The sequence below is a fragment of the Dufourea novaeangliae genome, unplaced genomic scaffold, assembly GCF_001272555.1.
Source record: "Dufourea novaeangliae isolate 0120121106 unplaced genomic scaffold, ASM127255v1 scaffold11, whole genome shotgun sequence".
NCBI classification, from domain to species: domain Eukaryota; kingdom Metazoa; phylum Arthropoda; class Insecta; order Hymenoptera; family Halictidae; genus Dufourea; species Dufourea novaeangliae.
The window spans coordinates 621946-642479 of record NW_015373895.1 but is presented as its reverse complement, the minus strand read 5'-3'; the positions used below and the strand labels follow the sequence as shown (position 1 = coordinate 642479).

General features: G+C 36.9%; 2 protein-coding genes across 3 annotated transcripts in view; one reads left to right on the top strand and one right to left on the bottom strand.

Moving 5' to 3' along the window:
* LOC107191165 (flocculation protein FLO11-like) overlaps positions 1-14422 on the top strand; it is a 123013-nt gene extending 108591 nt beyond the window's left edge. For both annotated transcript variants that reach the window (XM_015580146.1, XM_015580138.1), the window contains 2 exons: positions 7283-7560; positions 9713-14422. In XM_015580146.1, the coding sequence (XP_015435632.1) occupies positions 7283-7560; positions 9713-13291 (3857 nt within the window). In that variant the 3' untranslated portion in view covers positions 13292-14422. The remainder of the gene's footprint in view (positions 1-7282; positions 7561-9712) is intronic.
* Positions 14423-15090: 668 nt separating this feature from the next.
* Positions 15091-19619, bottom strand: LOC107191181 (fatty acid-binding protein-like). The gene is made up of 3 exons (XM_015580158.1): positions 19359-19619; positions 15529-15633; positions 15091-15225 (listed from the first exon to the last, which is right to left on the bottom strand). Exons 1-3 carry the CDS (start codon positions 19599-19601, stop codon positions 15169-15171), a joined length of 405 nt encoding a protein of 134 aa, XP_015435644.1. The 5' UTR covers positions 19602-19619; the 3' UTR covers positions 15091-15168.
* Between the last annotated feature and the right edge of the window lie 915 nt (positions 19620-20534).

The following is a 20534-nucleotide window of genomic DNA, read 5'->3' as shown; positions in this document are numbered from 1 at the left end:
TGAAAGGGTTAAACAGACATTGTGCTACATAAATATACCAACCCTCTAAAAATAGAATGAGCGAGATTTCAGTCAAAGATTTTGGTACTGCTTACATTTCCTAAAAAAAATCCTCATCTCTGTAGTTCGCGGATCAAGCCTTATACTATCTAATAAGGAGCATCAGATCTAGACGTATCGATAAACCTACTTCCAATAGAGTTGATTAGGTTTTTGTAGAAGATTCTACTAAAGATTTTTATAGATGATTCCATTAAAGATTTTTTGAAAATTCTGATTTTCCTAAATGCTATATTTTCATTTCTTATATTTTTAAATAATTACGCAGGATATGGTGCAGCAAATGTGTTAATATTTATTATGCATAGAGTGTACGTCAGTCAAATACACGATCATAATAACGTCTGTATTAACGTTGATTAAGTGCATGATTGATTGATTGTCTTCGCTCGACTTAGCTGTTACTAAGTCTGTCTTGAGTGTATTAAAATAATTACAGTAGAACGTATAGTATAGTTGTAACCAATATAGACAACAAAAAAATAAATGGAAAAGTTATATTAAGTATCATAAATATTACGCTATTATTTGAGAAGATGGAATAAATCCTGCATCACGCTGAGAACTGGAAAAATATATACAATGAAAATATTTTTACAAGATTTTCAATCTTGAAAGTAACAACAAAATAGATAAAAAGGATACTACGTGGACGTATATATGTAATGAATATTTAAAGTATTTGTTATGATCGTGAACACGTTCAAACGAATAAACGAACGAAAACAAATGTTTAATTGTTTTGAAAAAATGGTTCTGTAGTGCGAAAAATTATATAACTAAGAAATATAACGTTCGTGTAGAAATATGATTCTATTAATCTTCAGGATTCGTTTCTTTGTGATACATTTTATTTAAAAATATATACATGTACAATTAATCATAATGGATATTTATTGCTGCTTCTGGTTGAATTAACTTTTGCTTACTATGTATATTTAGTTTAGTGATATTAATTCATCCGATGTATAGTAGTAATAATGGACCCCTATTTTTTAATTTCCAAGGCAGGAATGTTTGATTCTCTTTCAAAAAATACTTAGTACACGTTTATTGTAATATATTTATAGAAATAAATAGAATATTTTATTATATTTAAAATGTGTACAGAAGATAAAATTGTAATTTTTGTCAGTGTCACGAATAGGTTTATATAGGTATATTTTTGCAGTTGTACATGTTGCTAAAAACAAATAGTCACATAGTCGATAGGTAGTGATGTTTGTAGAATAGAATTTCGATTTGAAGAGAATTGACAAATTATTTGCCAATAAAAGAAATTGCTAAATAAATTACCAGAGTTTCTATTGTTATTAAACCTGTTCTTTTCGTATCCTGACCGGCATTGCATTTTTCATAAACACCGAAACGGTCTGCAAAGCAAATACTTTTTCATTCGATACATTAAATTACAGTCATGTACAGACTAATTTCTCATCAGCTTGAACTTTTTTTTTCACAGTTGCTAATCATCGTTTATTTCGATTACTTCATTGTAACAAATATGGTTGAATTTCATTTCTTAGCGAAACAGGGTTTTCAGCCTTTCTTTTCCTCTTTTACTATGAAGGTATGTACATAGTGAACACGAATTATGTAATTATTGGCTTTAACACTATGCATTCTCATGTAAGAAAACATCGAAATAAACAAGCGTCACTTCAAGTAACCCTCGAATAAAAATAAAATATTCATAGGTTACCTCAGATCCCAGCTCACCAGTTCAAGGCTAAATAAAATACACCTGTCCTGCCATGCGACCTAGTCTCAACAACAGTCAAAACAAGATTCCAACGTTCATACGATCGGAGATCTCGAACTCGTAAAATTTAGAGGGTCATAGAGCCCTCTCATCCCTCGTAATACAGTCTCTCACCGGTTCACTCCATTACCCGTTGATCCCTGAACCAGTTAAACACCACCGAAAAATAGTTGGCGCGGAATATTAGTATTTCTTAAAAATTTTTATCTGAAAAAATTGCTCCCTCGGAATCTAAAATTGCTCCCGTCACAAATATTATATTTAATGAGATATTCGCAAATAAAAAATCAGTAATTTGTTGTCTTCGAAATAGATAGTAAATGGTCTTTTTACAAAACTGTTTACTATTTTGCAGATAACAAATTTCTGATTTTTTATTTGCGAATATCTCCTTAAATAGAATATTTGCGATGGGAGCAATTTTTTAAGATAAAAATTGTTACGAAATACTAATATTCCGCGCCAACTATTTTTCGCTGCTAAAACCACCGAGAGCGCAGGAGTACGCCCTTCGTGAGTCAATCGCGGGTCAATCGCCCAGGGAGACGGCGCGGCGCACAGTGGGACGAACTGTGTAGAACTACGACATGCACGAAAATTTCAATTTTGAATTTTGACATTTTTAACAGTCTCAATGTAATCCTTGATCATTAAGAAACAAGGAATCGTAAACAACAAATTTTTAAAGTTTAAAACCTGATTTTTTAACGATTTGTGCGTAAACTTTTCGCGGCACGTATTCTTTGAATTAAAATATCTTATATTTGAATGCAAGTCAGGGGACGGTATAAATGCATAAACATCCATTGTCTAGCTACGAAGCTTTAGTGAAATGTGATCGTTAAGGTTTAAAAAATTATTGAAAGAAAAGAAAACAAAATTCTAAAAACCTGAAGTTACTACTACATAACGACAACCAGCAATACCCTTTTTCCAATTACGTTTCAAAGACATTTTAATGTCAAATTCTGGGTCAATTTGACCCAACGTGACAACGGCGGGGACGATTAAAGGCGAAATTCCCTGTGACGACATAGCGGCCAGCGCAAGGGTGAGTCACCTTCTGCACAGGGGGCCAGGACCAATCGCAAGAGTGGCGTTCCTGTCGGAGATGAGGTGCGACTGTTGCTATACGGTGTGGTACAGGTGGGTGGTGGCGCAGGGCCGGGCAAGGGTGGGGCGCACCAGGGGGAGGGGTGGAGTAGGGCTCTAGACTAGATCGATAATGCATCTCTTGGCGGGCGTAGTTCCTCTTAGTCAGCGGCGACCGCTCCTGCGGCCAGATATCCTGCTCGTTTCCTCCTGGAAATCGTGAGTACTGGAACCGTGTGTCTTTTTCTCTGTCCCCCGTGGAAACAAATCTCTGATACCTCCACCACAGGTTTCTTAACCACTTGCCTTACAAAATCGAGTCAGTCACGTGATAACGATTTTAACCCTTAACGGTCACACTTCACTGGAGCTTCATAACGGTCACTGGGGTCATAGTAGACTTTAAACGGTTACCATATCCAAACGATTAATTAGTTTAGGTTGAAAAAATTATTGAACAATATTTAAATAGTGCAAAATAAGAATGAAATGTTTTATAGGTGTTAATTTCAATTTGAGTGTAGTTAAAGAAGCAGTGCAAAATGAGTGTTGTTACTTAAAAAGAATCGTAACTTTTTAGATTTTTAACTTTGCACTCCGATGTCATCGCTGCGGCGAAATCTATATGAAAGTATCTTTGTATTTTTATACATTTAAAAATTGAAATATTCTTCACTTTTCCATGGGGGCCTCTACTGTTACATTGCATGTATAATTGTGTGTTAAAATTATATAGTCCAGGAGTAGCTAGTTGCTCATAGTAAAAATGACTCGGAGTTGCTGGTAGGTCATATTAAAAATTGCTCTGAGTGCAAAGGGTTAATATTCATTGATAAAATTTTAGGGATGTTTGTAAAATTTAGCCTCAAGTTGTCTCGGGGTCGAGCAGACCCTGTGTGACTGTTGAGGGTTAAACGGAAGTAAGTAAACATATATATTATTCGTTTTCTTTGTCTCGACGTGAAGTATTGTTTCGTTGGTATTAACATTTAAGGTTTCGAATAAATGTAACACTCGCCGTAAGAATAGAATTCCATTTGTGTTCCATTGTTTCCAATTCTTGGGAGTGAAGTCGTAAAAGAAATCGTATGGCAAGGGGTGAATCGAGTTTAGTTCGTTTTACATCTGCACTGTTTCCTGTGTCGGAGGAAGGTGACACGATGTGGAGGAATCGATTTCCGGTCTTCGTAGCAAATCATCGAATAGATTTTCCTGTTTCGTTTCTTTTACTGTTACGTTTCTTTCTGTTTTTTTTTCTTGTCGATGATTTGTTCTCGTGATTGAACGATCCTTTTGGTGTGTTACGTGGATCAACCCTTTGCGCCGCACCCTGGCGGAAGCGCCTTCGGTGATTCGCTGCGACGAACAGTGTTTCGCGAAGTGCGTGTAGTGGACGGTTTATTTGAGAATTCGAATCGTTTGTATCGGGGAGAAATTGAAATTGTTGCTGCATTATCTGATGGATTTAGTTTGAACGGTTATTGTTGCAATTAGCTGAAAGCTTCTACAGCGCAGACAAGGCCATCTTGATATTTAAAAGGGATATTTGATAGTGTACGAATGATTTTCTAATTATATTCTGTTATAAAAATCTTCGAAATTAATACACTGCCGTTAATAAGTATTAAGACACCAGGCACCGAGGCACGTACGAAGAAAATGTAATGTCTCGTACAATTATATTTTGGGCCACTTTTGTTGTTTTGTATTGGCATTAGTGTTTGTCGATCGATCTGCAGTATCCCCTAAATATGATACATTTAGTTCATTTTCGATTATCTTACTACTTTTGAACGGGAATGTACGGTTTTCGGGAACAAATTCTTGGCTTTGTGAGCTCTATTTCGTTTATTAAATTTATGACACGTATTTCATTCAGAGTCGAGTTCTTTGTAATGCTTAGTTGATTTTGTGAAAAAGAAACTATATATCATTTCATACGTTAAGTATGAAGATTTAATTAATAGTTAATTAAAATCTGCGAGCAAACTTATTGTCCCTATAATTGTCACCTTAAAAATCAAAGTAATCCTTATATACTTTAACAATTTATTTTATACACTTGATATAAGTTGAATGGTAAAATTACGGCACTTTCTTTAGTATAATTTCGCCATCAGTTCTCGCATTTTTTACGCTCAAATTGCACTTTTATTTCTCAACATTAATTTTTACATAACAGATACATACAACTGCATATATTTCTTTGTTTTTATGTAAATCAGAGTCCCAACTTAATAATAAAATTTTCTGTACACAATTCCTTATGCGTTACGTCTTTACTAAGTAAAATAAATAAAATGGCAGTATTAGGGACACTGACAGTAACTGGGACATTCACCCTAGTACAGACCTACGGAAATGGAAGAAAGACTCTCGTGCATGCAGTTGCTGCAGCTATTACGTAATGTACTTCTGTAATCGAATAACTGCCGAGTCTCTGCTTAGCTTTTGTTTACTCCGTTTTGATTGGTTCCCAACAGGAACTCCCCCAGTGGTGGGAATAACGCTGTTGCTCGTGTCACATTTATCGAGGAATCACTGTACTAGTATAGTTTCAACAGACAAAAATTGCAAAATATTTCAGTTTAAAGTTCCTTTTACCGAAAATAACATTAAGTAGAAACTTATCTCCGTTTCCCCTGTATTCTTGATTGATAGACATTATTTTAATAGTTAATGCAAATTTCGTTTAGTATCTGTACGAAGAAGTTAGATGAGCTTGGAAACAATATTAGCAAAGATAAACTGTTACACAAACCCTAATTTTTCAAATTACCTGCGTATGGTAATACCGTTGTGTAATAGTTTTACCCGTAAATCATCAAATGATTCTTCACGTGATTAGTATTTGCTTTGGAGCTTCTAAGAAACAATATTATTTTGTTGTGTGTAGGTAAATTTAGGTAAAGCTGCGTGACATTTGTTTTCAAGAATTTTTATATTTAACTGTTTATCACTCCGTTATATCGATTTTTTACCACTGTGTCAGTTCGACACCGAGGGACAAATTAAGTTGGAAAAATGGGGGACGGATGAGGGTTGCACCCACATGTACAAGTATCGATCGTAAAATATAGGGGCGACTCAGAATTTTGAATTTATTTGCTGTTTACGTTGGATATGCATATCTTTATTATCTGTTCTTACTATCCAGGGTGTCCGAAAATAGTTTGGACTCCCGGAAATGAGGGGTTCCTGAGATGATTTGAAACAACTTTTTCCTTAACAAAAATGTTATCCGAGACTTTGTTAACGAGATATTAACGAAAAACCCCGACCAATCGGAGCGCGAGGCTGCTGACCCAATTCTCACGGTAGCGTTGGCTACGCACTGCGATTGGTGATGAAATTTTACTCGTATGCATTTTACAGCAAACACGATAATGAAAAACACTAAAATAGAAGCTTTACGAAATGCTAATTAATTTTCTAGCTCTTTATTATTACGTACAAGTTTGTCTATTCCATTGATTGAATCTTCAGCATCGATATAGATAAATGTGTCAATTGCAGTTAGCTACTTGGTTGCCAGTTTGATATTGCTTTTCTGTTCATAAAAAAATTTGATGAAAATTAAAGTAGTAATTGCATGGGGAAAAAAGGTGTAGATCATACGATAGAATTTGGTAAAACTTTTAATACTGTTCATTTGGAAAATGAAAAAAGGCAGAAATTGCGAAGTCCCCGGTAACTATATTTAACCCTGTAACATTGCAACGTCGAAACAAATGAACAATCAAATCACTATGTGGAGATCAGATAGAATAAATTTTATAACGATGTTGATATTGTTTCTCTGATTATGAAGAAAGTTTATTCTGAATTCACTGTTGATTAAAAAAAAACATCAAACCTAATATTTTAAATTCCAGAAATAAGCGAATCACATGGTATAATACATAATTAATAGGAGTAACAATTCCTTCAATTTATTAACCAAAGAAGACGAGTCAACTCGTCATTCCCATTTCAGTTTTTCTTATTTTTTTTTTGTACTCATTTAAAGCCCTTAATTTCATCATCGTAATACCCATATTTACCTCCCACAACGTATACTAAATTAAATTCTATAATATAGTATTATACATATCACATCGCACAATTTATCACAATATAGTATGCATATAAAATAAAATGTATGGTAAAATAAAAGCCTACATAAATTCCGCAAAACGCATTATTAAAATTCCAGTAATGCTAAGCTAAGCAATCTGCAGTCCGTCATTTTGTGGAATTGGTAGTTCCAGTGTTAATTTGTTAAATCGTATTTGTATTTCTTATTCGTGTTGTATCATTCTTCATGTTCAATCGCACCTTCGATCAACGATCGAATTCAATTAATTCAGTTCTGTTAACGTTTTGCAGAACCTCTTCAGCATGCACTGATCCCTGAAGCGGATAATGTAGCGGACAGCGAGGATTCGGAAGACGAGTGGAATTACTACCGCGTTGATCCGAACAAAGAAAAGGACTCAGTAACGCCCGTTAGCGAGACGCAGGAAGCTAAGAACAACGAGGAAACTGCAAGTCCAGAGGTGGTTCCTGTCGAAGATAACGAATCAAATATCCAGTCCGAGAACGTACAGGAGGATATTAAATGCGAAAGTTTGAAGGAAGAGTCGTTTGAGCTTATTAACCCAGAGGTACATAAGCGACGCCATAATTTTCGTTTTATTTTTTTATTTCAGAAAATTGTCGATTGTGGTATCCTAAAATATATGTCGTTTTGCAGGTCTGAAACGAAATGGATATTATAAATTAATGCACGAACACCAATGAAGGGATTATTACGTATTATTACCTGTGGGAAAAAATATTTTATTAATGAACGTACGGAATGTCTGCAAGTGAAGATTATTTGTGTATTGGATATAGAAGGTTTTCATTGCTAAAGAAAGAAACAGTCAGTCGAAGAGGGAGGTATTTTTAATGAAATTGTTTAATTAAAAAAAAAAGAAAATGGAGTAAGTACTTGAAGTAGTGATTGGAGGAGGAAGTATTTAAGAATTTACAAAAGTTAAAGAAAGTTATCGAAAGTTTTTGGTCTGAAAAAATGGTTTGTATAATTGCTGAAGCAATGTTGCATAGCTTTCTGTAATTTGTAAGTTTCAGTAAACATTATTCTGTATTTGAAGAGAAGCTTCATTAATTTTATAACGTTTTCCTCAAATATTGTCATCAACTCTTCTGCTCTGTTTCTTTCATATTCATACATTATATTCTATTTTTAATATGTAAATAATTCCTGCAGACATCATGTTAAATAGTTTAACTGAATATTTGTTTCTAGATAACAGTAGTAGATTATTTCAAGTAACAGGCGCAAATATTACAAAATTTTTGTATAGTTACAAGAAAGATATAACATGGTGGCAATAGCTTCTTTGCAGGTGTAAAGAAGATCTGCATGTCAGTTTTGTTTTTCTTGTTTTTTAATGGAATGTCTAATTTTTTATGGCAAAATTCGATAGAATAACGAATTCTAGGTATAGAAATAGTAAGGTATTCAAGTTTGTCCATCCTTATTATTTTCATTATAAAATATACTCAGAGCTATGCTAAAAAAATCTGACATTCCATTTACAAAAATAAGTGACCTCCAGATTTCCTCTACGCGTTCATCTAAAAAAAGAAACTACTGCCATCATGTTATGTCTTTCTTATAATCATTCAATTTTTGTAAATAATCTTTCCGCCTGTTACTTGAAGTAATGGAGATATTTCACGTGGGTAGAGTTGGTGAGACATCCTGGATATCATTGTTAATAATGTTTCTCCCATATTTCTGTAATAATTATTCTAGTTAATTGTAATTGTGTGAAATCACATTACAATTAAGTATTACAAAAAGTGCATCAATATGATGCAGGCTTTGTTGAACCAAAATTAAACTTGAATTATCATACTAAAGAAAGTATGTATTCAGTATTTTATGACTGTTTCATGGACCTGTAAGTTTTCATACTGATTGATGTTAAGCACTTTAAAAATATTCATCGTCCAGAAATACCAAAAAGTGTTTGATTCTTTAATAACAAGTTTGATATCGTTGTTACATCATGACATTACTGCACAGCGTTGAAATAGAAAACACGTGTAAATATAAAGATATATTGTCCAGAGTACAAGTATGAAAGGACCGTGAAATACTCGTACGTGTAGTGCGGAATTTCATTTTTTTAATGACTCGGACCTAAATATTTTTTTAAAAGGAACAGAACTAAAATATAAGGCTCTTCATTGGTGTTTGTCGAAGCCTTTTGTATTTCATTAAGTGCAATTAATTACATGTTTCTAAATTAGTAGAAAAATAGCTTGGTCAACCTCTTAAACTCTGTTCTTTATTACAATATTTCTGGACCCCAGAGTCAGAATATATTAAGTCATACTTACCAAACTTTAGAGGAGAGCAAATCAAAGGTGTAAAAACGTTGTAGGTTAGGAATTCTTCGGTAAGAATTCAACAAGAAACAAACTTTCGAACTATTGAATGGATTTAAGACAAGTCTGGATCTGTAAAATTGGTGAACATTGCATTAAGTCTATCTATGTGAAGGACTTGACATTATTTTTACACTCAGAACAAAATATGGACATAATAGCATTCTTATACCATTATATTGAAAACTAACTGACTTTGAATGAAACAATTCTTACCATTGGTAAGAATGAAGAATTTGATACGGGTAATATGTGAAATATCATTTAAAAAAAAAGTAGACTTAATACAGTTTGGCACTGAGGTTCAGATTTGCCATAGCACTTTTTTCACGAAAATTTGATTTCTGTGTGCAGATTAGCGCAGAGAAAAAAGACGATCAACAAGAGAAAGCTTTCGCAGAAGAACAAGAGCAATCAAAAGACATGGAATCTCAACTAAATCCGGATGCTGAAGAATTTGTTCCAGTCTCGCCTCAGTTTGTGGGAAACAGAATGAACAATTTCGTGGAAGATTATCCTATCTCTGGTTCGCCTTTGAAACAGGTTGCACACATGGATGATGTTCAAGTGCCCAGTCAAAGGGAATTCGATGAGGAAGTTTGTCAGCGACCGAGAGAAGTCGAATCCGAGGACAAAGAATATGAAAACGGAGTGGAGTTGCATCGTATCGATGATACGGACTTGATGGCTGACCGACAGAAAACCATTGGTTTCCCCGGAAATCTGGACGATTCCGAGATCTCATCAACAAAGGCCGAATTCGGCGACGAATCGTCGGCCAGTTTCGCAACCGCCACCGAATTCCATAGAACCGGTATCTCAACGGTTGACGAATCGTTTTCGAGTTCTGAACGCGATTATGATATCGCCAAAGACCCTATGGCTATGTCTTTTACACCCAGTGAGTTTGAAGCGGCATTTGACAAAGGTGTCGACTTGAACGCCGTTCACGATCTTAGTAACACCGATTTAGACGACCAGAACGGTATCATGGAGGTGGAAGAAGTACTACAAGACCTAAGGGCAGAATCGCCAGAGTTGCAACTTGAACTCACCACCTTGATTTCCCCTGAAGCTGAACAACCGGCACACACGCAAGTCTTCCCCGGAGAGCCCGCAGAACTCGTGAACCTGTCTTCGCAACAAGATGACAGCGAAGCCACTTTCATCGAACATGCGGATGAAACAAAATCTCCCATCGACTTTCTGAACATGCAGTCGGAGTCTTCCCAAATGGAACTAAAAGAAACCATGAGATCCGAGCATTCTCCACTGACGGAGAATTATTCTGCAGAGTTCGAGTTTGAAAAGGAAGCAGTCTTCGTCGACATCCAGCAACCCCTGTCACCGTCTAGCGCCGACATCGACAAGACAAAACCCATAGATGAAACCAGTGAGGAAGCAGTTCTATCAGGAATTGATTTCCCAAAGGAAACCCGTGCAAATGATGCAGACACACCTTTCTCGTTATCACCTATTCCTGACGCGATAGAGAGTGACCCTGTAGCGCGAACACAGAGTCCAACTGTCTCTTCTATGCATCAGTTTTCACTGCATGCCGATGCTCCGGAATTCACACCTGGACATTTTAATTTCGAATCGCATTCCACGAAAACTGATGACGTTGGCCAATTGCTTTCTGCAAAAGAGGGCGACGTCTGCTTATCTCCTTCGGCACAATCGGCTGACGTATGTTTGTCTTCGCCCGCAGAAGCAATCGACAGTTGTCCATCCTATCCCACGAAAATAGTCGACGTTTCCGAATCAGTTCCAGTAGAAACAAATGATATTTCCACATCGTCTCTCATGGCGATTAATAATGTTTGCGACTTGTCGCCGATGGAAGTGAATGATGTTTGCGAATTCACCACAAAGAAAGCGAATGATGTTTTCGAATTCACCACAATGAAAGCCAATGATGTTTGCGAATTCACCACAAAGAAAGCGAACGATGTTTGCGAATTCACCACAATGAAAGCCAATGATGTTTGCGAATTCACCACAAAGAAAGCGAACGATGTTTGCGAATTCACTACAATGAAAGCCAATGATGTTTGCGAATTCACCACAATGAAAGCCAGTGATGTTTGCGAATTCACCACAATGAAAGCCAATGACGTTTGCGAATCCCATCCTGCGGAAACTACAGATTTGTCTGAACCGATTGAACAACATTTGAATCTAGATAAGCAGCCTGTTGACGAGAAACTTTCCGAATCGGTATGCCCAGAAACGTTGCAAGAGAAGTTCCTGGTCTTCGGCGAAGACCAGGAAATTCCTATTAAAAGTCATATCGACGCTGAACCAACACCACCACCTTCCCCGCGGGATGTTACTGAAAAAGTTGTACTAGAAGTTGACGATCTCCTTTGTCCTATTAAGTCTATTCCCGAACCAGAAGCCGAGAAAGTTATTGAATCAAAAGAAACTCCTATGGAGGTCGAAATCAACGATGCTAAGTCGCTTGAAGTAGTAGAAGAACCAGTGAAAGAAACTGTTTTGTGTTTATCTGAATCTATGCAGGAATTTACGGGCCTGGAGTGTCAATTGCAACCGAAATCGGAGGATGTTCCGGTATCCGACTTTGTTCCGAAACTCCAAGAAGAAATTCTGGAAAAACAGGAAATAAAAGAAATAATGGAAACCGAGGGACCAGAGAAACCATTAGAACCAGAGAAACCGTTGGAACCGGAAAAACCTTTGGAACCAGAGAAACCGTCAGAACCAGCTGTCGAACAGGAATGTAAAGCGCAGCAGGAGGAAAAAGTTGAGGTAACTCTTCCAGAAGTGAAAAAACCTGACGTAGAAAGTGCACCTCAGATTTCCGAAAGTAAAATCACAGAAACTGCCGCGATAACAGTTGCAGCAGCAGCCGCTGCTGTTGCAGTAGCTACGACGGTCCAGAGTAAAGGAAAAGCAAAGCCTGCTACAAAAGCAACGAAAACCGCAGGTACGAAGACTGCGCAGAAATCAACGCCAACATCTCCTTCCAAGACAGTAACTTCTACAACGCGGACATCAGCCGGGACAGCGAAAAAACCAGCGACAACTCCAACAGCTCGTCCAAAGGACTTGGACGCTCCGAAGAAGGTTATATCCTCAAGCACATTGACCAACAAAGTGGTGGCGGCCAAGCCTTCTACAAAAACGACCAGCACAACCTCCACAGCAAAATCCGCGATCAGGGTGAGCTCTACCACTGCCGCGAAACCAAAACCCGCCACGACTGCTTCGAAACTGGCTCCTAGCGACAAGAAGCCCACAGCGAATGGCGACGTAAAGCCGCCAAGCAAACTAACCGCAGCAGCCAAGCCTACTGTCACCAAGACAGCACCGACGGCCAAGACCACCTCGCTAACGAGAACCTCGACAACACGCGTATCATCCCTGACGTCGACAACGAAGACGAGATCTGCGTCTGCTACGACGACCACCAAACCCAGCACAACCACAAGAACCAGCACCACTACGACCGCAACCAGCACCACTACGACCGCAGCCAGCACGAGACCCAAGACAACCCCAGCCGCTGGAAACGCGACCAAGTCCCGACCGTCAACAGGCAAACCTCCTATCATCGATAAACAAGTCAAGGAAACAGCGAACAAACAGATTTCCATGGCACGAACCAGCACCACCAAGACGACGACTCGTCAGTTCCCTTCCAGTCCCAATACAAACACCACGGTGAAACGCGTATCATCAACGACGAAGACTACCACAACGCCGTCGCCCATCAAGAAGGCCAGCACTGCAGTGCCGAAAGTGACCAACAGAGTTACAATCGACGGTAAAACCGAGAAAGGAAAGGTTCTGCAGAACGGAGTGTCCGAGAAAATCGAAATAAACGCAATCATCGACGATGTACCGAAGAAAGACCTATCACCGGTGGTCACGCCGAACGACAATCAGCTGATCATGAGCTCCGATTGAATCACACGATGGGCGACAGAGCCGGGTTCGATTTTTAGAGTGTTGTTCTTTCTTCACGAAGAAAGGGCTATAACATCCGCTGAAGTAGTTTATTAGGGAGTATATAACGAACCGGAAGAAATTTTTACTAATAACTAGCGTAAAGTATAAAAGATAATATATTAATGTGTATATGTACCGATGAAATAACGAGTCCGTTTATCCGTATTGGCGAAGAGTGAAAGGATCGTGTGAACGGTATTGAGAGAGTGTGGTATGCGTGCGTGTGCGAAAGAGAATAAGAGAGTATACCCTTTAACGACAAAAAAAAAAAAAGAAAAGGAAAAAAAAAGAAAAAAGGTATATACTATTGTTTCTGACTGCTTCGGTCGTGCTGGATAAAGAGAAAAGAAAAATGGTGTCTCGCTGGAAGAGGATGATGATAAGAACAAGAGGAGAAGAAAATAATGCGGAAAGGGATATCGGTTGTTTTTGTAAATAAATTGAACGCGTTTCCAAGCGGTCTCCGAGATATTACCAGAAAAAGAATGTCCACGTGGTGCTTGAACTGGCCTGTAAAAAAAAACAAACAAAACACACGCGTACACAAAGAGGACAGAGGCGGAACCAACGAGCAAAGCCCCCCCCCCCCTTACGGAATGTCGTTGAGAGATGTGAAACTTGAGATCCGATGGAAGCGTTACGCGTCACGCTTGACCGCACGAGCCGGTTTCTTAAACATATTCTTAATGTAAAACACGAAGCTGGACGGTCTTTTTATACTTTTTAATTTTATATGTCCATTATACTTGATAAATGATTAATCGTCGTAACTTTTATGGAAAAGAACTTATCTACACACGTTACATTCACGGACATACGTGTCTACTTACGAATTTACACGTTTTACACTAACACTAAACACACACATACAGACATACACCGACACACACGGCGAACGACAGGTACACCATATATTTATTTCTTTTTGTTTGTTCCTATTCCGAAGTTGACTATACTGCGAGAGAATATTATACATTTGTCATTCATTAAATACCATTCTTATGTATTCTCTATCAATTTATGTACAGCACTTTTATGGGTTCATGTGATACATATTATTAAATAAATTCGAACAAATACGAAACGAACGAACAATTTGTACGTACACGCAACGGGCCTCGCTGAATCGAGTGTCCAGGGGATCACGAGCGTCGACGAAGAGAAATCAGCCCTTAGGATCAAGGATTCCATAAAAGAAATCTAGTAGATTGAACCCCCTCCCAATAGGACCATTTAGTTGCCACTTTTAAGGATGTGACTGATTATACAGCGAGCATATTCTTTACAGCCACTAAATAATACGAATAAAGAAGTAAAGAATGTTTTTAAAGAATTTATGGTAGAACTGAGGGAGTTTAACTATCGAAAAATATTGCTGCGCAAGAATTAGCTGCTTTTCACAGTTTAATTTTTTATTTTAACTTTAACTGTTTGGATGCGTGGAATCTGTAATCCTTCTCCCTTTTTTTTCTTTTGTAAATTATCGGGTCTGTATACTTACGCGTATAAATACGTGTTTTAAATAGTTCGACGAAAAACCATTGTTTTTCATGATACTCTGAATAAACAATTTATGTTTTCAAAATTTGTTCTCCAGAACATATATTCTTATGTATTTATTTGGCGATTAAACATATAAACTAAGTACGATGGTTTTGCTCTCGTTTTATTTTATTTTTTTGTTTATTTCCAACCGTGTGTTTCGTTCAGCTTTTGTAAAAAGCATAATCGTGATGGGCGATGAGAAAAAGGGAAGGTAGCGATATAAAAAAAAAGTTTATTTTTAATTCATATAAAAGAGCGATGTATTTGTTTATCTAAATTTTGTTTGCTGTTTAGAGCCTCTTGTATGTACGTACTGCCGTGACATCGATCGTGGAGGCTGAGATTTGCTGAAAATGAAATATTAATAAATTAAAAAAAATTGTCATCCGCGATTCTCAAACGCATGTTTTTTTACGAATATTTCAAATCAAGGGACTATTATGTTACGTTTAAATTATATTTTATTATTGGAAAATTTAATTTGGTATCTTAAGAGATCAATGAAATCACAATTAAATGTTTTTAATCTGTACGTCGTGATCATTGTGCAATTTATTGAAATGCAATTTCCGCTTTATCAATCTTAACATTTTATCGCATAGATTACAGTTTCATTTATTTTATCAAGGCTTAAATGATTTTTTACTCACCACACTCATTCCGGTTTCTGTGAATTTGTAGAGACGAGTGATCTTGATACTGTCGGACAGCGTTGTTACTGTTCTGAGATTGTCGCTGTCTTGTGTCGTGATGGACTGCAAACAAAAGGAACAAAATCAGTTTTTTTCGCCAAATTCTTTATCTTTACCGGTACAACAGATTACATTGTCAACGGAAAGAGAAGGTTTTAATCACTTGACTAATAAAAAATTTGGGTTCTAATTTATTTATATTACGCATGATCAAGGTAAGAATATGCGTAACGACTTATTCTGTAAATTTGTTTTGACAGTTTTTGCCGACATAATGACAAATTTCTGACTTTGTTTATATAAGCTCGTGAAGGGTAAATTCAAAATTATCTTTAATAAATTTAAGAAACGCAGATTTACTTTACTAAGTATATCGAGGAATAAAAATTATTGTTACACAAAAAATATAACTCTGACTACTTAATTACTGCAGTAAAATTATAATAGTGTTGCTTCTGTTAGTTTTAATTGTTAATATAGTTATTGTATCTGTTACATCAGTAGTAAAAAATCACACTAATTTTAAGGGTGTTGGCTTAAAAGATCGTTAACGAAAAAGGAATTAATTCTGATACGTTAAAAATGAATTCTCGAACTCAGAAATATGTATAGATTATAGAGTCATAAAATTCATTAAGTTACATTCCAGAATTCAAGATAGTTCGATTTTCTCAACGAACGATTATATACGAAGAAGACCATACTTTTCCATTGATAAAATTGACTAATAATGCATATTTCATCAATTAAAAAGATCGTAGTATCTTCCGTACAAGTGTGATGATGCAAACAAATATTATGTCTGTCAGTGAAGCTTATTTTTTAATATCACAGACTTAGGGTCTAGTTCTAATCATATTCAAAATGACCCTTTTCCCAATTATCACGTTACTTCCGTTTCAACAGTTAAATTCAATTTCAAAAAAATAGTAAATGTTTCAAAGCATATGGTGACACTTGCAGTGATTAAAAATTCTTTAAAAAACGTATGTTTTGGAAATAGGACCTAATTCCTTTAACGTTGCGATTCGTTTTTGAAACAGACAATTTAATTTATAATCTTCTCGTTGAGACAATAAGATAAACACCCACTACATTACTTAGCCTGATAACCAGTTGTGTATAAGTTTCGAGCAAATTGCCAGCAATAAATGACAAAAGTTGTCTAAACAACCAGCTGACAAAATGATAAAGGAAATTGGCAGAAAGTCGTGCAACATAACCTATGTCAAACTGAGGGCAAAACCGTAACAAGGTATGCACAATTTGCTGCATATGTTGCTGTCAATTTGCTGCCTATTTACTGCCAGTGTGCGCGCAAGATTACAGCAAATCTTGCATCAAACTTGTAGTCCTTAACTTTATAACAGGATTTGGACAAAATTTGATTTTGCAGGTTGGCTGACTGGGATTGTACGTACAAGTTCTATTGTAAAAAAAAGAACATGTCCAATTGTGATATTGCCGATTGCATCATTTCTAATGTTTTTTTTCTCTTTTCCTATTATGATTTATGTTAAAGACTTCGAACCTTCTTACATACGTTACTTTAGTATTTTCTGTATTTCTGAAATTTACTCAATGTTGTAAATTTAGTCATAAGTATTACTTCGTGACGTTTGTTCGACTCGTGTAATTGAAATACCAAAGAAAACGAAATATTGGACCCATTATCAGGTACGATCGATGTTTCTAATTTTATCGAAATTTCGTTATCTGTCGTAATATAGATCAGTATTATCATTCACTGTACGATTAGATGTTATCTAAATTACAACATATTGCAAACAAACTGACATCAATTGCCAATCCATTTACTATTACAGGCGAGCTCCCCCGAGTCCAATATTTCGAATATGTACTACAAGAAAATATCTTTGGAAGAATTACTTTTAAGTTTGTAGTAAAATATCAAATTTAGTTTGTAAATTATAAAAACTTTGATTAGCTACAAATAGAGATTATAATTTGAAACACATAATTTGCAATCCATAAAGAGAGAATAAAGGTATATCCGCCATTATTGATCGCTACACTAGAAGTTGCATACTACATTTGCGTTACAAATTTCTGTGTATATATATTTTTAATGAGAAAAATTCTTTTACAATACAAATGAAAGTTCAATTGAAATACCAACACGGATCATGTACCATCTTTGGCGGTAAGTATTCAATCAAACATGCTAACATGGTGACTCTCAATTATTTACGTATACGTTACACATAAGTACAATAGAATAGGAGAATTATATTCCATAAAAAAATATCAATAAAAAAAAGTGTATCGTCTGTTTACCAAATATAAAATAATATGGCCTTGACAGGAACATGAAAATTATAGACATAATAAAATGAAAGAGATAAAGACAGGAGTGGTTGAGAATGATTGAACACTTCCTGCAACCATTATTTGAGAGCACCTCATTCTGTTTTCCAAATAAACAGAGATATATATTTTTCTAGTAACATTAGATGAATTAATAAGTATTCCAATATTACTTTTAACTGTTCCATCATATATTTTACATTAAAAATATGTTCTTGTTCTTTCGCTGTCTAAGAACAATGTAGAAATTAGGAAAACCATTCAAAGTTCTGGACTACTCTGAACCTTAACCTTTAGAGGACGGGCAGGCTTTATCCTGAGTTTTTATATTTTCGAGTTAGAATTTTTATACATTCATTAAAACACAAGCAATCCCTCTGTACCTTAAAAATAGACTTTCCGTCCTCTGCAGGTTAATAAAAACTGAAAAAGCTCAAGAGTATATCTGGACTCCAGAGCCAGAGTGTATTAGGTCCACAGTTAAAAAAAATGATATTTTACATGCTTTCTGTATCAAATATTTCACTCTCTCCGATGGTAAAAATTACTTCGTTCCAAGTCATCTACTTTTTCATATAGGCATACATAATAGTCTAAAAATGATTTTATGTTCATAGTTTTAAAACAGCGTAAAAGGAATTAATGCAAAGTCTACCAAATCTATATACTGTAGACTCGCGTTAAAGTAGCGTTGCGGGGCTCTCGAGGCGGATTTTGCCTGGAAACGCTATTTTAACGTGAGGCAATCGGCACGCAGGATTTCGAGGCAGTTCGGTCGATCCACCAATTGGATCAGAACTTTGGTTACAGATGACGACCGACAGTGGGGTGTGCGCACATGTGTTCCTACCGCTATATTAACGCGAGTCTACTGTATAGAAACTTGTCTTAAACCCATTCAATAGTTCGAAGGTAGCGATTGTTTCTCGCTCAATTCTTACTACTCAATTCTACTCTAAGTATTGACAAATATGACTTAACCCTTGTAGGGGCAACCAAAATATTCACGGTTATTGAGCAATCGGAATACTACTATTGTGACAGATTAGATAAACATTAATTTAACTTTTATACTTTTCCGAAACTCTTAGTTTCCCCTTCCTGTAATATACCAAGTACTGTTTTAGACAAGAATATAACAAATTTTTAAAGCAAACTTAGAAATGTATACCCAGTCGCCTACACGAGGGTTAACCCCTTGCCCTACGATTTTCTTGACCTCTGCAGACTCCAGGATTACATTCTTGTCGATAGTTCCCCAGAAACGAAAGGAAATTTTACTGTAAAACTTAAATATTAATGCCAGCAACGTGGTATTTCGCTTCGACTTAAAGAACCCCGATTAATATTCTTCCCTGTTGAATCGATTCTGAAATCGTCAACACGAGTCTACCTCGATGTTATAGGACAAGGGGTTAATACACTCTGAGGTCCAGATATAATATTATTCCGTGACTAACCGGGAATTTGCGGTCGAACGAGGGCAGGCACTCCTCGTAGGGTTCGTTCAGCTTGAAGGTGGTCGAGCTGCTTTTCTCGTCCGAGGAGATGACCACGGTCCACTGGTCGCCATTTTGGCTGATCTCGACGACCGGCTTGGAGACCAGGAACGGCGCCGCCATTTCCTTCTGTCCCATCGCGTTCACGAACTCCTCGAAGTTCTCGTTAGAGATGTATTGGTATTTTCCGGCGATCTGCACCATTTTTAGTCGGTCGATAAAACGGGGATGCACACGAGAGAGGACACGTAGTAGATGCACGCCTGCTAGCAATGAGATGCCAGCGGCACCAGCCAGCTTTTATAAGATCGCAGGAGTGGCTACCAGTCGGAAGGGGGGGGAGGGCACTTTAAGTACGTGTGCGTGCAATCACACAGACATACCAGCGCTGGACAATCTACGATCGGGCAGGACAAAGTGTCGAACGGATTATCGTTAACCGGCCGGCCGGCTGGCGAGCGGACAGGCGGTGATGTCGCTTTGTCATTTCACCAACACACCCCCGCGTGCTTTCCTCGAGCGCACGCTCACGTGCTCGTCGTCCGTCCGCGGAGAAATTGGTTATTGTGAAAAGAAAATTTGAATTCGTAGGGAGAGACGGAAGGGAAGTAGAACTTAATTGACGGTGTGTTATGTAAAAGAATTGAATGCCTCTGGTATACATACACATGAGTGTAGCCAGGGGGGATCACTTGTCGGAAAAAAGTGATTTTTGCCCCATCCTACAAGAAAAAATTGGATTTTGCCCCCCCCCCTCCCTTCACAGAGTTATAAAATTTTTGCGTAATATTTCATATTAGAGTATAATTCGAAACACGACCAATAGCCTCTATTAACCAAACGTATATACTTTACGTACAGCCTTTGTCACTGTGGCAGTCGATGTGTTACTATTTTTGCCCCCCTCTGGCTGATAACCTGCCTACGTCCATGGGTTTAACCCTCGTGTAAGCCACCGCGTACCCAAGCACCAATTTCTAAATTTCCTTCACAATTTTATATGTTCTCCTCTAAAACTGCACTTGGCATATTATTGAAAGGGAAAACTAAGAGTTTCGGAAAGCTAGGAAAGTAAAATTATCTATGTTATCTACTCTGTCAGAATCGAAGTATTCCGATTGCTCAATAACCGTGAAT

Coding starts and splice junctions, on each gene's coding strand:
- LOC107191181 (XM_015580158.1), bottom strand. CDS start 19,601: ATGGTGCAGATCGCCGGAAAATACCAATACATCTCTAACGAGAACTTC. Junction 15,634..19,358: donor CGTTCGACCGCAAATTCCCG/GTTAGTCACGGA, acceptor TTTTGTTTGCAG/TCCATCACGACACAAGACAG. Junction 15,226..15,528: donor CAGAAACCGGAATGAGTGTG/GTGAGTAAAAAA, acceptor TTTCATTTTCAG/CAAATCTCAGCCTCCACGAT.